Raw genomic sequence first — 12,486 nt, 5'->3', positions numbered from 1 at the left:
TTGTCAAGCTGACTTCACCAGGACATATAAGGTAAATTAGATTGAGCAGTTGAAATAAAACAGGACCTACCTTTCGTTGCAGAAGGACAAGTCTGTAACCCAAAATCCCGGTACCGCGACGTTGATTGTTGCCCGCTCGTTCAGAATGTACACTTAACTTAACGCACGGCAATAATCAAGATGTAATTTACAACAAATAAAATAACACGAAGATTTAGTTTATAACGTGACAAAAAGTTTTTATTTATATAATTTCTAAACAACGTTGTTAACTAATTTATTACAAAGCTTTCAATACTCAGGAATCACAATATTTAACGTAATATTATTGACAGCAAACCGTCTCTCATAACGCGTCAACCAAGAGTGACTGCTTTCCCTCTAAAAATCCTCTGGTTCCTTAAGTTACGGCTGACGCCGTAACTGCACAACGCCTAAGAAATCTCTAGGACTTATCGGCATCGTAATATCTGCAACAGTGGAGCGAAACCACACTCAGTCGCTCGGATAATGGACGAATATGAGATGTTATGTTTTCCCCCTCAGAGATGGCGCCACATAAGCTAAACTGGCCTCATTTAAATAATGAGCCAGCCGCGTATGTCCCTGCAAGGTGGACTGCAGGGCACTGGACCATAGTCTGTTCCAGTGGGTCGACTTAGGATCTTCTGAGGTGGAGCATTGCGCCTCCAGGGAATTAGAGCAGACTTCGCCCACCACGTGGTGATGGGAGTCAAGACGGAGTGCTCGTACGACTAGAAGTCGTACATACATTGATGTCTCTTGGTTGTCGCGACGTCGGTTACAGATTTAGATTATAGAATTAGTTCACCTATCGATCGGATAGATTGTACGATTGAATTGTTTAAGAACGTAAGAAAAATGATATTTTCTTAAGAGATGTGAATATTTTAGTTTAATTGTACAGAGACAATTCAGTGTGTTAAATATATTATATTCAATTTCTGATCAATTTAATATTGATAGATTATTTAGTTGCGACCAGGCTTTTGTTTGATTGGTCGAATTTCAATGTATTCCGTCAAGTTAAATTGGGAGGATCCTTCTTTTTTTGATGATCGCCGCCAGAGACGGGTTCGCCGTTGAATTAAGATTTATCCGCCGTAGTTCTTTCAGAATGTAATTTTGTATGGTGGAATCTTTGACAATATTTACAGCGACCCGTGGATGGACACGTGGAGTGGTATTTGTTCAGACAATTTTTACAAAGGTGATGTTGTTCCACGATATCCCATCGTTTAGATAGATTTAATTTATCGAACTCCTTACATTTATACAAATAATGATCTGTGGCGCGACAACACTCGCAGAATTTTGTGGTGGTAACACGGACTCGGTCGCCTTCAATGTTTCTCAACATCTTTGAATTATTTAAAGAACCGGTAAAGGCTCGTTTATTAGTTGTACTGTTGTTTGAATTGGACCCGTAGTTGGTGTGCATACGCGAAATGGTCGTTTCTAAAAATATAAACATCTGGTATACGGTAGGTGAATCGTTCGGTTTGAGAGTGTCTTGCCATTTTTCCGAAATGGGTTCGGGTAAAATTCTTTCGAGATGCCAAATAAGATAATCATGGGCTGTTGGGCTTCCGAAAGTCTCGAGAGATGTCAAATTCTGTCTCACAGTATTAAGTATATGTCCAAGGGTATCTGGGTTAGCCGTTTCTGGTTTTTTGAGATTGAATATCGCCCCAATGTGTTTGTTTCTCAATACCCTTTTTGATTCGTAAGTTCCCTTAAGGATGGACCAAGCAACCTGGTAATTGTCATCAGAAGCCTGTAAATGTATGATTCGTTGAGCAGCCTCTCCCTTTAAGCACGAATTTAAATATTGAAACTTTATGATGTCAGCAATATCGTCACGGTTGTCAATAATGCCCTTAAATAAATTTGAGAACGACATCCATTCGTTATAGTCTCCAGAAAAAGTTGGGAGCTGCGGTACCGGTGCTCTTTGTTGAGTTTGTTTCTCTGTCATAGTAGAGTTTCCGATAGATTTACCGTGATGTATTGGATTGTCGGGTTGTTTACAAGCGAGGTTTTCTGCAAGTTCATAGTATCGGTCTGAGAGGTGTTCAAAGTGTCCAGTCTCAGTTGGAGTAATTTGAGACGCGCCCAATGCATCGTACAGTTCTTCATATTCGCGGAACAAAGTTTTAACCCGTTCGAATCGTAAATGTCCTTGTACTATAGATATTTCCTCTGAATTTATTAGTGTAATTAATTTGGTCAAGTTTCGTTCTAGTGCAGTACGTTTTTGTATGATCGGCAAAAGTTTCACGTCTTTCTCTGGTGAACCCATTTTTTTTACTATTTAATAATTAACCGATTCTAAGAGTCAGGTATTGAGAAACAATTCAATTTGATAATATAAGAATACTGAAAGGAATTCAACTGAGCGACTATTCAATCACCACAATTAAGTGATGAAATGAAATAATTGAGACGATCAAAAAAATCGAACAGTCCGAATCCTTCAATCAATCGCTAAATAAATTACAATAATAATTAATTAAAGTAATCGAGTGACCCCGATAATCACGACAATGAATAATCCTCAGATCAAATAATTGCCGGGATCAGAACAGTCAATAAATTCAATAATTTCAATTTAATAGATAACTTTGTTTGGTTTATATTTTGAAAAAGACTTAAACAATTCACCGACTGCAGCAACTAAATAGTCTTGCAACTAATAATTGGTGCAATCACAAAATTGAACAACTCAATAATCCGGAATAATATTAAGAATAATTAAAATAATATTAATAGTAATAGTTCACTGGATTGTACTCAGTTGAAATACTCAGTAAAATTATGACGAAATAATGAAGTAGTGTATAATCAGATTATAATTGAATAATAATTAAGTGAAATTAAATTGAAAATAAATCAAATTTTATAATCAACGCTCGACTGAATGAATGATGTTAATAATCAAATATACTACCAATATCGATTAAATGTTTAATAAAAATTCAACTTAGTTCAGAACTTTACTGCAGGTTATCCTGCGAATGCGGCGGTGTCAACGGTCGATAATAGATAAATGTCGTTTTAATTCACCTTGTTATCCACACTGTGTAATTGATGTTTCTGTAAATAATGTAATCGTCCAATCGAGTTACCTCACAGGAGGCACCAAAAAATTTTAGCGTAAAAATCTGTTTCCTTTTTTTTTGTTTTTATTTTTTAGTATTTAAAATTGAAATTTACCTAGAAATTAAGATTAAATCAATAATCAAAATAAATTAAATTAATGATAATTAAGATAGGATAACTTAAGTAACAGTTTCTAAGAAAACTCGTGGCTGGGTATCACAAATGAAGAATATATTTGTACCCAAAAAAAAAAACGGGAAAGTACTACAGCATAAAACCCGTTGAAGAAAGAATTACAACCAGAAAGAGCAGAGAATTGATATAATTAGAATAAGTAACTCGTTGAACAATTGGTACAAGATAATTGGATGTATGGATACGTGGATATATAGGTGTGTATATATATGATGATGTATGAAAGATAGATGTTACGGGATGCTGGATTGTTGTATGTTGGCTCGAGATTCAGATTAGTAGTAGTTGTGAAATAGTATACACGTCTGTATATGAAAGAAGCGAGACTTTAACTATCCACTGGTGGATAGCTAGGTAGTATATTTGTATGATTAGGTGAATAATTATTCGAGAGATTCTTTCAAGAGTCAATGTTTCGACTGTTAGCAATTGCGTCGTCAAGTATTTGTATTATAGAATTAGAAGATATTAGTTCACCGATCGATCTGATAGATTGTACGATTGAATTGTTCAAGACTGTAAGATAAATGATGTTTTCTTAAGAGATGTGAATATTTTAGATTAATTTTACATAGACAATTCGGTGTGACAAGGCAGTTGTTTAAATATAGTAGATTTGATTTCTGATCAATTTGATATTGATAGATTATTTGGTTTGCGACAAGGCTATTGTTCAAATATATGTTTGATTTAATTTCCGATCGATTTGATATTGATAGATTATTTAGTTGCAACCAGGCTTTTGTTTGATTGGTTTGAATTTCAATGTATTCGGTCAAGTTAATATCAATGGAATATGAATAAATATTAAATATTATTTATATTATTATTACTAAATATTAATATTAAATATCAAATATAAATAAATTAAACATTCAATAAAAAACGAACAGACATCCGGTAATTGAATTGATTCTAACCTACGCGCTACAAGTTCCAACTTGTTTATTACGACGCAATACCCACGCGATCCTATTTATTTGCGAAATAATATTTAACCCCAATGAAATAATTACAAAAAATTAATTGACAGTATCGATTAGTACTTATCTTTTAGCGATGACTCAAAATTATACTGGATAATTGATTAAAGATAATGATTGAATATTAATTCCTGGTTTCTTTGCAAAATGCAGAATGAATGCTCACAGCGTTTGTGCTTAGTAGTAAGACTCGTGGTCAACTGAATAATAAAGCGTGGTGATGCCGGTTGAAGAGTTCAAGAGACGTATGATAAAAGTGTAAGTGTAACGAAGATGCACAACGAAACCTACGCTATAATGAGAACGCGCTCGTCGATAACGTGATTAAGTTTAAAGATGCGGTTATTTAAATCAACTCTAGATGGCGACTCTATTGAAATTTCGATTTTTGTATTATTATAGTGAGAATTAGTGTAGGGTTTCCGTTATCGACGGAACATAATAGTCATGGCGGATGAGTGTATGGGCGTGTTTGGCCGAACTAAGTAAACTGTTAAAAAAATTGTTTGAATTTTCAAAACATTGTATTGAAATTTCATTACTAATTTCATGTAGAATTTAAAATATACGTTTTTGAATTTTCAAATACTTTTTTTTGAATTTTCAAATACTTTTTTTTAATACTCAAATACTTTTTTTTTAATTTTCAAATACTTTTTTTTAAATTTTCAAATACTTTCTTTTTAATTTTTAAATAGCTGTATTTGAAAATCTGAAGCGTGTATTTTAAATTCTATACGATCGTTACAATGAAATTTCAAACACCATTGTATGTGTTTATTGCGTTATATATGTTTTGAAAATTCAAACAATTATTTTAACAGTGTATGATTATATGGAAATTAAAGACTATTAGGTATATAAAGTAATATAATGTTTATTGATAAAGCTTCAAAATTTTGTAAACTGTCATCAATTGCTTATAAACAACATTATAAATATTTATTTTTCATTAACTATTGTTATAATATAATATAATATAGCGAGTAATTATATTTTTTTTCTTAAACGTTCAAAAAAGTAGAAATTAAATAAATATTTTACAGTTAAATCACATTTTAATTTTTAAATCACTATAAAATTATTATGTTTATTTGCATTATGCTATATCACGTTTAATACTGTATCATTTTATCATTTATCATACTGTCAATTATGTTCAGTTCAGTCAAAAGTTTTATTTACTTACTTTATATTATTGAGCAAATAAAAACTTAACAATAATAAAGTCTGATGTACACCGCTCACGCATAATATTATATATTTTACTCATGGAGAATAGAGACACCTGCATGCCAACACCAAGGTTACTAGAATAGGGCCTAGCCCTATTCTAGTAACCTTGGCCAACACCTTAGACACTCATCTCAGAGTCTGGACCTTTGACAATAGAATTTACACTACGGTCCAGACTATAAGTACTTGGGAAAGCCCCAACAGTTTCCATCTGTTTTGGATTTTCCTGAGCTTTTCTTGTATCGTACTTATTTTAATTTTACAATTCTATCTTTTATTTACAAATATTTTACTTAATTCTATTATTTGAAGTCTCGTTTAAAGAATATTACCAAACAAATACTTTTTACTAAGAGTATTTTCTATTTCTATTTTCTCTCATTGACCATAAGCTTTTATGTACCTTTTACTTTAAATTTAGTCTTATTATAGTTATTTAAATTATCGGGTTTTTCCCGCGTAAGTTTAAAATTTTTATTTTCAAGTATGAGGGTGCTGGGAATAAAGGTGGTCGCGAACACGCGATTACGCGACACTTGATTACTCAACGCGCAGCACGCCACGCGCAGAAATTTCAAATATAAGCATTTAAATTTTCAAAAAAGTATTATGAAATTTCATATGGAATTATTAAAATTCAATATGTCTTAGAATTTGCAATACTTGCTTTGAAAATTTAAAAAACAAGTATAAATTTTAAATACGTTTATTAAAATTCATATTTTTTTTCTTAATTTTAAATACCAGCTTCACTGAAAAAAATAATCGCTAGCTGCTAGCGATTTTTTTCTTTAGCAGCTAGCGATTTTTAATCGTTAGCTGCAAGCGATTATTTCGCAAGCTGGAAGCGATTTTTTCTTTAGCAGCTAGCGATTAAAAATCGCTTGCTGGAAGCGATTATTTCGCTAGCTGCTAGCGATTTTTTCGCTAGCAGGTAGCGATTAATAATCGCTTGCTGGAAGCGATTTTTTCGCTAGCTGGAAGCGATTTTTTCTTTAGCGGGTAGCGATTAAAAATCGCTTGCTGGAAGCGATTATTTCGCTAGCTGCTAGCGATTTTTTCTTTCTTTATATCTATACTAATATATAAATCTATAGGCTCTGTCTGTACATTGTGTTTTTATTTCGAATTATGCGTCAAATATCATTTTTATGACCTACTAATACTGTATTTACCCTTTTTGGAATTTTTGTCTGTCTGTCTCTCTGTCTGTTTGTACCTTTATAACTGATCAACCACTCATCTGATTGAGATGAAATTTTTTATGCATATACAAGATGCTGTCACTTAGAATATAGGCTACTTTTTAAATTAATTATAAATCAGAATTTGGGTATATAAATTATTTTTCTAAAAGTACAATAAAAAAACAGTTAAATTACAGCCATCAATTGTTTTTATTCCATCAGCGTCAATTGTTTCTATATAACGCATATCAATTGTTTTTTATATTTTTTTTTCATAGATTAGATTTTGTTTCATTTATCGATTGTTTCTGTCAATTAAATTGATAGGTTATCCCAATGCCTTATTGAAGAACTAAATAACTTTATTAAACCGTCAAAATAAGAGTGTCTCATCTGACTTATTTGTAACTAAGTAAGAATGTAAATCTATTTAATTTATTACTTGAATTTTTTTAATTTGTTGTATGATATATGGGATTAAAAAGACAAAATAACATATCTTACACAATATGTAAAATAAATGAAGATCATAACCTATAAATAATCATTTATATTATTTATCACCCGTTTTTGTGCACCTTTACTAATATATAAATCTATAGGCTCTGTCTGTACATGGTGTTTTTATTTGGAATTATGTGTCAAATATCATTTTTATGACCTACTCATACATTATCTACCCATTTTGGAATTTTCGTCTGTCTGTCTCTCTGTCGGTTTGTACCTTTATTACTAATTAACCACTTATCTGATTGAGATGAAATTTTTTATACATATACAAGATGCTGTCATTTAAAATATAGGCTACTTTTTGAATCAATTGTTACTCAGGATTCGGGTATTTAAATTATTTTTCTAAAAGTATAAGAAAAAAACAGTTAAATTACAGCCATCAATTGTTTTTATTCCATTAGCGTTAATTGTTTTTTATATTTTTTTTATCGATTAGATTTTGTTTCATTTATCAATTGTTTCTGTCAACTGAATCGTATATCACAGTTTATTAAACAGTCAAAATAAAAGAGTCTAATCTGACTTATTTGTAACTAAGTAAGAATGTAAATCTATTCAATATAGTATCTCTGGAACTATAAGGCTTACGGATTTAAAATTCAGCGTGAACGTTTGTGATCCCGGGAAAAAATGATTTTGCCTAATTATATATAATTATATATAAGACCTTATATATAATTAGATCTAAAAATTGGCCAGGTCTAATTATATATAATTTATATATAATTATATATAGGTTATATATGATTATATATAATACGTTATATATAATTAGATCTGAAAATTGGCCAGGTCTAATTATATATAATCATATACAAGTTATATATACTCATATATAATTAGATATGATTATGTATAATACATATATATATCATATTTTATATATAATTAGATCCGAAAATTAGGCGGGTTTAATCATATATATGATTATGTGTAATTTATATACAATTACGTATGTTCATGTACGATTAATATTGAAGAATTCAGAGGGAAGTTTATTTTTTAATTATACGTTTGCAATTATTCATAACAAATTATATTTCCCTCAAAATATAAATATAGAGTATAATTAACGACTGTGCTACTACATATATTTATTTTTGTTATATAACATTTTATTATGTATTTATAGATAGATAATATAATCATGTCATTAGACTATTAGTACTTACAAACGTAAATTACTAGAGTCATTTTTACTAATATATTAAAGAAATTAAATATATTCTATAAATAAAATATTAACTTATATATATATATATATATATATATAAATAATTAATTTATATTTGATTATATATAGATCTAAAGATCTAAAATATAATAAAAATTACTATATATGGGTCTATATAGGTCAGGTCTAATCAGATCTAATCATATATAGACCTATGTATAACTATATATAGGTATATACTATTATATATACTATTATATATATTCCATATACAATCATATATAATTAGGCAAAATAATTTTGTCCCGGGATATAATTAGATCTAATGATATATAAGGCTATATATACTTATATATAGGTCTATATATAACCATATATATTTTATATATAATCATATATAATTAGGCAAAATCATTTTTTTCCCGGTATAATTAGGTCTAATTATATATAAGGCTATATATACTTATATATAGGTCTATATATAACCATACATATTCTATATATAATCATATATAATTAGGCGAAATCATTTTTTTCCCGGTATAATTAGGTCTAATTATATATAAGACTATATATACTTATATATAGGTCTATATATAACCATATATAATCATATATAATTATATATAATTAGGCAAAATCATTTTTTCCCGGGATGTCATGTAGGTATTCTTCATAAGGGCTTTAATAAAATTTACTCCTAACAGGGTTTGCGTGGGCTTCAAGCGTTAATATGCTTCCGTTTTTCAAATACAAACGTTACAGTGTTGAAATTCGGCATGAACGTTTATTATGTCATTTAGGGATCCCTCATGAAACGACTTTAATAAAATCAAAACTCCTAAGAGGGTTCGTGGGGCGTTAAAAGTTAATATGCTTCCGTTCATTGAATATATATGGTACAGAGCTTAAATTCGGCATGAACGTTAACTTTGTCATGTACACAGAAAAAAAAATTCTCGACTCAAGATAAATATTCTTGATTCAAGAAAATTTTTTTGGAAACCTAAATTTTCTCAGATAAAGTAGAAATCTTCTCCGACCAAGGCAAATTTTTTTTTAACCAAGACAAATTCTCTTGGCTCAAGAAAATCTTGATTTGATTCCCGAAAACATTTGGCTTCCAAAATATTTTCTTAATTTAAGATAACTTTAGTTTCTGTGTAAGTATCTCTCATAAATCGGATTTAATAGATTCAACTCCTAAAGGAGTTTGGGGGAGTGTCAAACGTTAGTGTATTCCCGTTTTTTAAATATATGTGTTACAGAGTTTAAATTAAGTATGACGATTAATTGTATCGTCTACTTATGTACTATACTGAAAAAAAAAATGTTCCCAAGTATAAATACTTCATTTAAAAAAATATTTACTCGGCACTATACAAACAAATAATATTCTTAATCATAGAAAATATGTACTTCAACCGAGTAATATTTTCTTGATTCAAGAATTTCTATACTTATTTTAAGAAAATATACTTGATCGGAGTACATTTTTACTGAGATTAAACAAATATTCACTCGGTATGATACAAGCATTTATATACTTGAAAAAAGTTTTTTTTCTCAGTGTAAAATGGGTTTCAAAGGTACGATATTAATTTTTTATACACCCTTTAACTGAATTACTTCAATGAATCTATGTTAAAGAAAAAACAAAAAATAATTACATTTCAATCAAAATATTATAAACTCCGTCTTTTATCCGAGATCTGATAAAGGAGACGCGTATGTTTTCAACTCAAAAAAAAAAAAAAGCAAATAACATTTTCGTCTCATCGTTATGATTGTGGTGTAATTATTTCTAATTGCATTTTGTCATTAGTTCTTTATAGCTTACTACAATAATATCAATACAATTGCCGAGGAAGTCATCGGTCAAAGCCATAGTTATAGAAATATTCTTAATCATGAAATAAAAAAATCATCACTTAACTGTAATTTACGCCCAGCGAAGCGGGCAGGTAACGGCTAGTATATATATATATATATATATATATATATATATATATATATATATATATATATATGTATTTATATGTATATATGTGTATATATGTGTATATATATATACACATATATGCATATATATACATATAGATACATATATATATATACATATATATATTTGTTTTATTTTCGAGTTATACCGATGCTTAACTTTTTTTTATACAAGGATCCGATAAGTCAATGTTAGCGAAAAAATCACTTCCAGCTAGCGAAAAAATCGCTTCCAGTTAGCGAAATAATCGCTTCCAGTTAGCGAAATAATCGCTTCCAGCAAGCGATTTTTAATCGCTAGCTGCTAAAGAAAAAATCGCTTCCAGCTAGCGAAATAATCGCTTGCAGCTAACGATTTTTAATCGCTAGCTACTAAAGAAAAAATCGCTAGCCGCTAGCGAAATAATCGCTTGCAGCTAACGATTAAAAATCGCTAGCTGCCAAAGAAAAAAATCGCTAGCAGCTAGCGATTATTTTTTTCAGTGTTGAGTATTAATTACGTATATTAAATTTGAAGCTTTTTTTATTGAAAATACAATGCAAATATCTAGTTATGAAAATTCATTTCCTTTTGTATTGTAATTTTCAAATTATTTTAAACAGTGTATGCAAAGATTTCTGTTATACAGTACAGTAAATAACGCCATACTTATGGTACTTGCTGCAATACTATAATAAAAGTATGGCGATAAGCACCATACATTTATATCCGTGTAGATGATATTAAAATAATTTTTTGAATTTGATTTTCTCTAAATAAATAAATAAATGAATAAATAATGAATTAATTTTAGAAATATGAATCGAGCAGTAACATACTGGTACACAAAAGATCAACCGATTTTTGAAAACACTGATGACATGATTGATACACGAATTGACGTCGCGAGAATACCTGCTGGCTCTGACAGTCCACCGTGTCTTAAAATATCACACAATACATTTGAAACAATGGAAAAAGCTAATTGGGAATTCCTTCGTCTATCTTTGCCCGTTATTTGTCAATCATCTTTTATAACGGAGAATGAAAAAATGCGACGATGGCAAGAAATTAAAATGCGCCAAAATAGATTGTTGATTGAACAAAATGAACAATCACAAGCAGCCACACCATCAGCTCACATGGAACAGATTATGAGGTCTGGATTTAGTATGAGTGACATTAAAGGTTTGTTTTATTAATGATATAATAATTTTATTATATTCTTCCATCAAGATTTAAATTAATTTATAGACTATGATAACCCAACCCTCAGCCATTATTAAGTTATTAACACTTTTTACGGACATTTAATTTAATAATTTCACAATTTTAAAATGTGTAATTATTATTGACAAATAACCTTTGCTATAATCCCTGTTTGACCTAATTATAATGTAAGTAATTTAAACTGAAACGTTGTCGTGTATTTAAATTTATATGAAATTTATGTTAATGAACTACTGAAATATTCAAATTTAATTACAGTCAGTGTTACATAAATGTAATAAAGATAATAATATATCATGTCTATCTGATCATTATTTACTGATGTCCATTAAAATTAAATCAGGATAAATTTCATCGATCTGTTAACCGTTATCAGGTTTTACGATTTGACTGTGACATATTTCTATTTGTAGTAAAAAAATAGGAAATTTTCAAAATATTGAGAAGTTATTGTTTTTAAATTGATTTTTGAAAATCGAATTTTCAATTGAAGTTGTGATGTTCTAAAGTTCTAAAAAGTAAATCTGATTACTTTTACAATAAATCCGCGCGCTCTGTGCGTATGAGTGTTCATATGAAAGCTTTTTATATCTTTTGAACGAACCAAAAAAAATTTTTATTGTTGTTTCTTAGTAATTCAAAAATAAATCAACTGATCGATTACAAAATCCTATCAGCTCTAGAATTTGATACACTGGGAAAAATTAGAAGTGAATTCGGAGTGATTGCGGATTTATTCAAATCCGAATTTACTCCGTCACTCGGAGTTCCAGAGTTTTAGAAAAAATTACTTCACATATTGAGTAAATAAGGAGTTTATTTATTCAGCGGAGTGATATATATTTTATTTAAATCCGCATTCAC

The 12,486-nt window shown here is 29.6% G+C and overlaps 1 protein-coding gene and 1 long non-coding RNA gene across 12 annotated transcripts in view; one reads left to right on the top strand and one right to left on the bottom strand.

Moving 5' to 3' along the window:
* The window catches only part of LOC130663699 (uncharacterized), a 104,693-nt gene that overhangs the window by 23,917 nt on the left and 68,290 nt on the right, over positions 1-12,486 (bottom strand). The gene's annotated exons all lie outside the window — the stretch shown is intronic.
* The window catches only part of LOC130663694 (ryanodine receptor), an 89,696-nt gene that overhangs the window by 32,380 nt on the left and 44,830 nt on the right, over positions 1-12,486 (top strand). For all 11 annotated transcript variants that reach the window (XM_057463105.1, XM_057463101.1, XM_057463098.1 and 8 more), the window contains one exon: positions 11,207-11,580. In XM_057463105.1, coding sequence (XP_057319088.1) covers positions 11,207-11,580 — 374 coding nt within the window. The remainder of the gene's footprint in view (positions 1-11,206; positions 11,581-12,486) is intronic.

The sequence above is a fragment of the Microplitis mediator genome, chromosome 2 (assembly GCF_029852145.1).
Source record: "Microplitis mediator isolate UGA2020A chromosome 2, iyMicMedi2.1, whole genome shotgun sequence".
Lineage (NCBI taxonomy): Eukaryota > Metazoa > Arthropoda > Insecta > Hymenoptera > Braconidae > Microplitis > Microplitis mediator.
The sequence above is the reverse complement of the archived record's forward strand: the minus strand, read 5'-3'. Positions and strand labels throughout refer to the sequence as shown.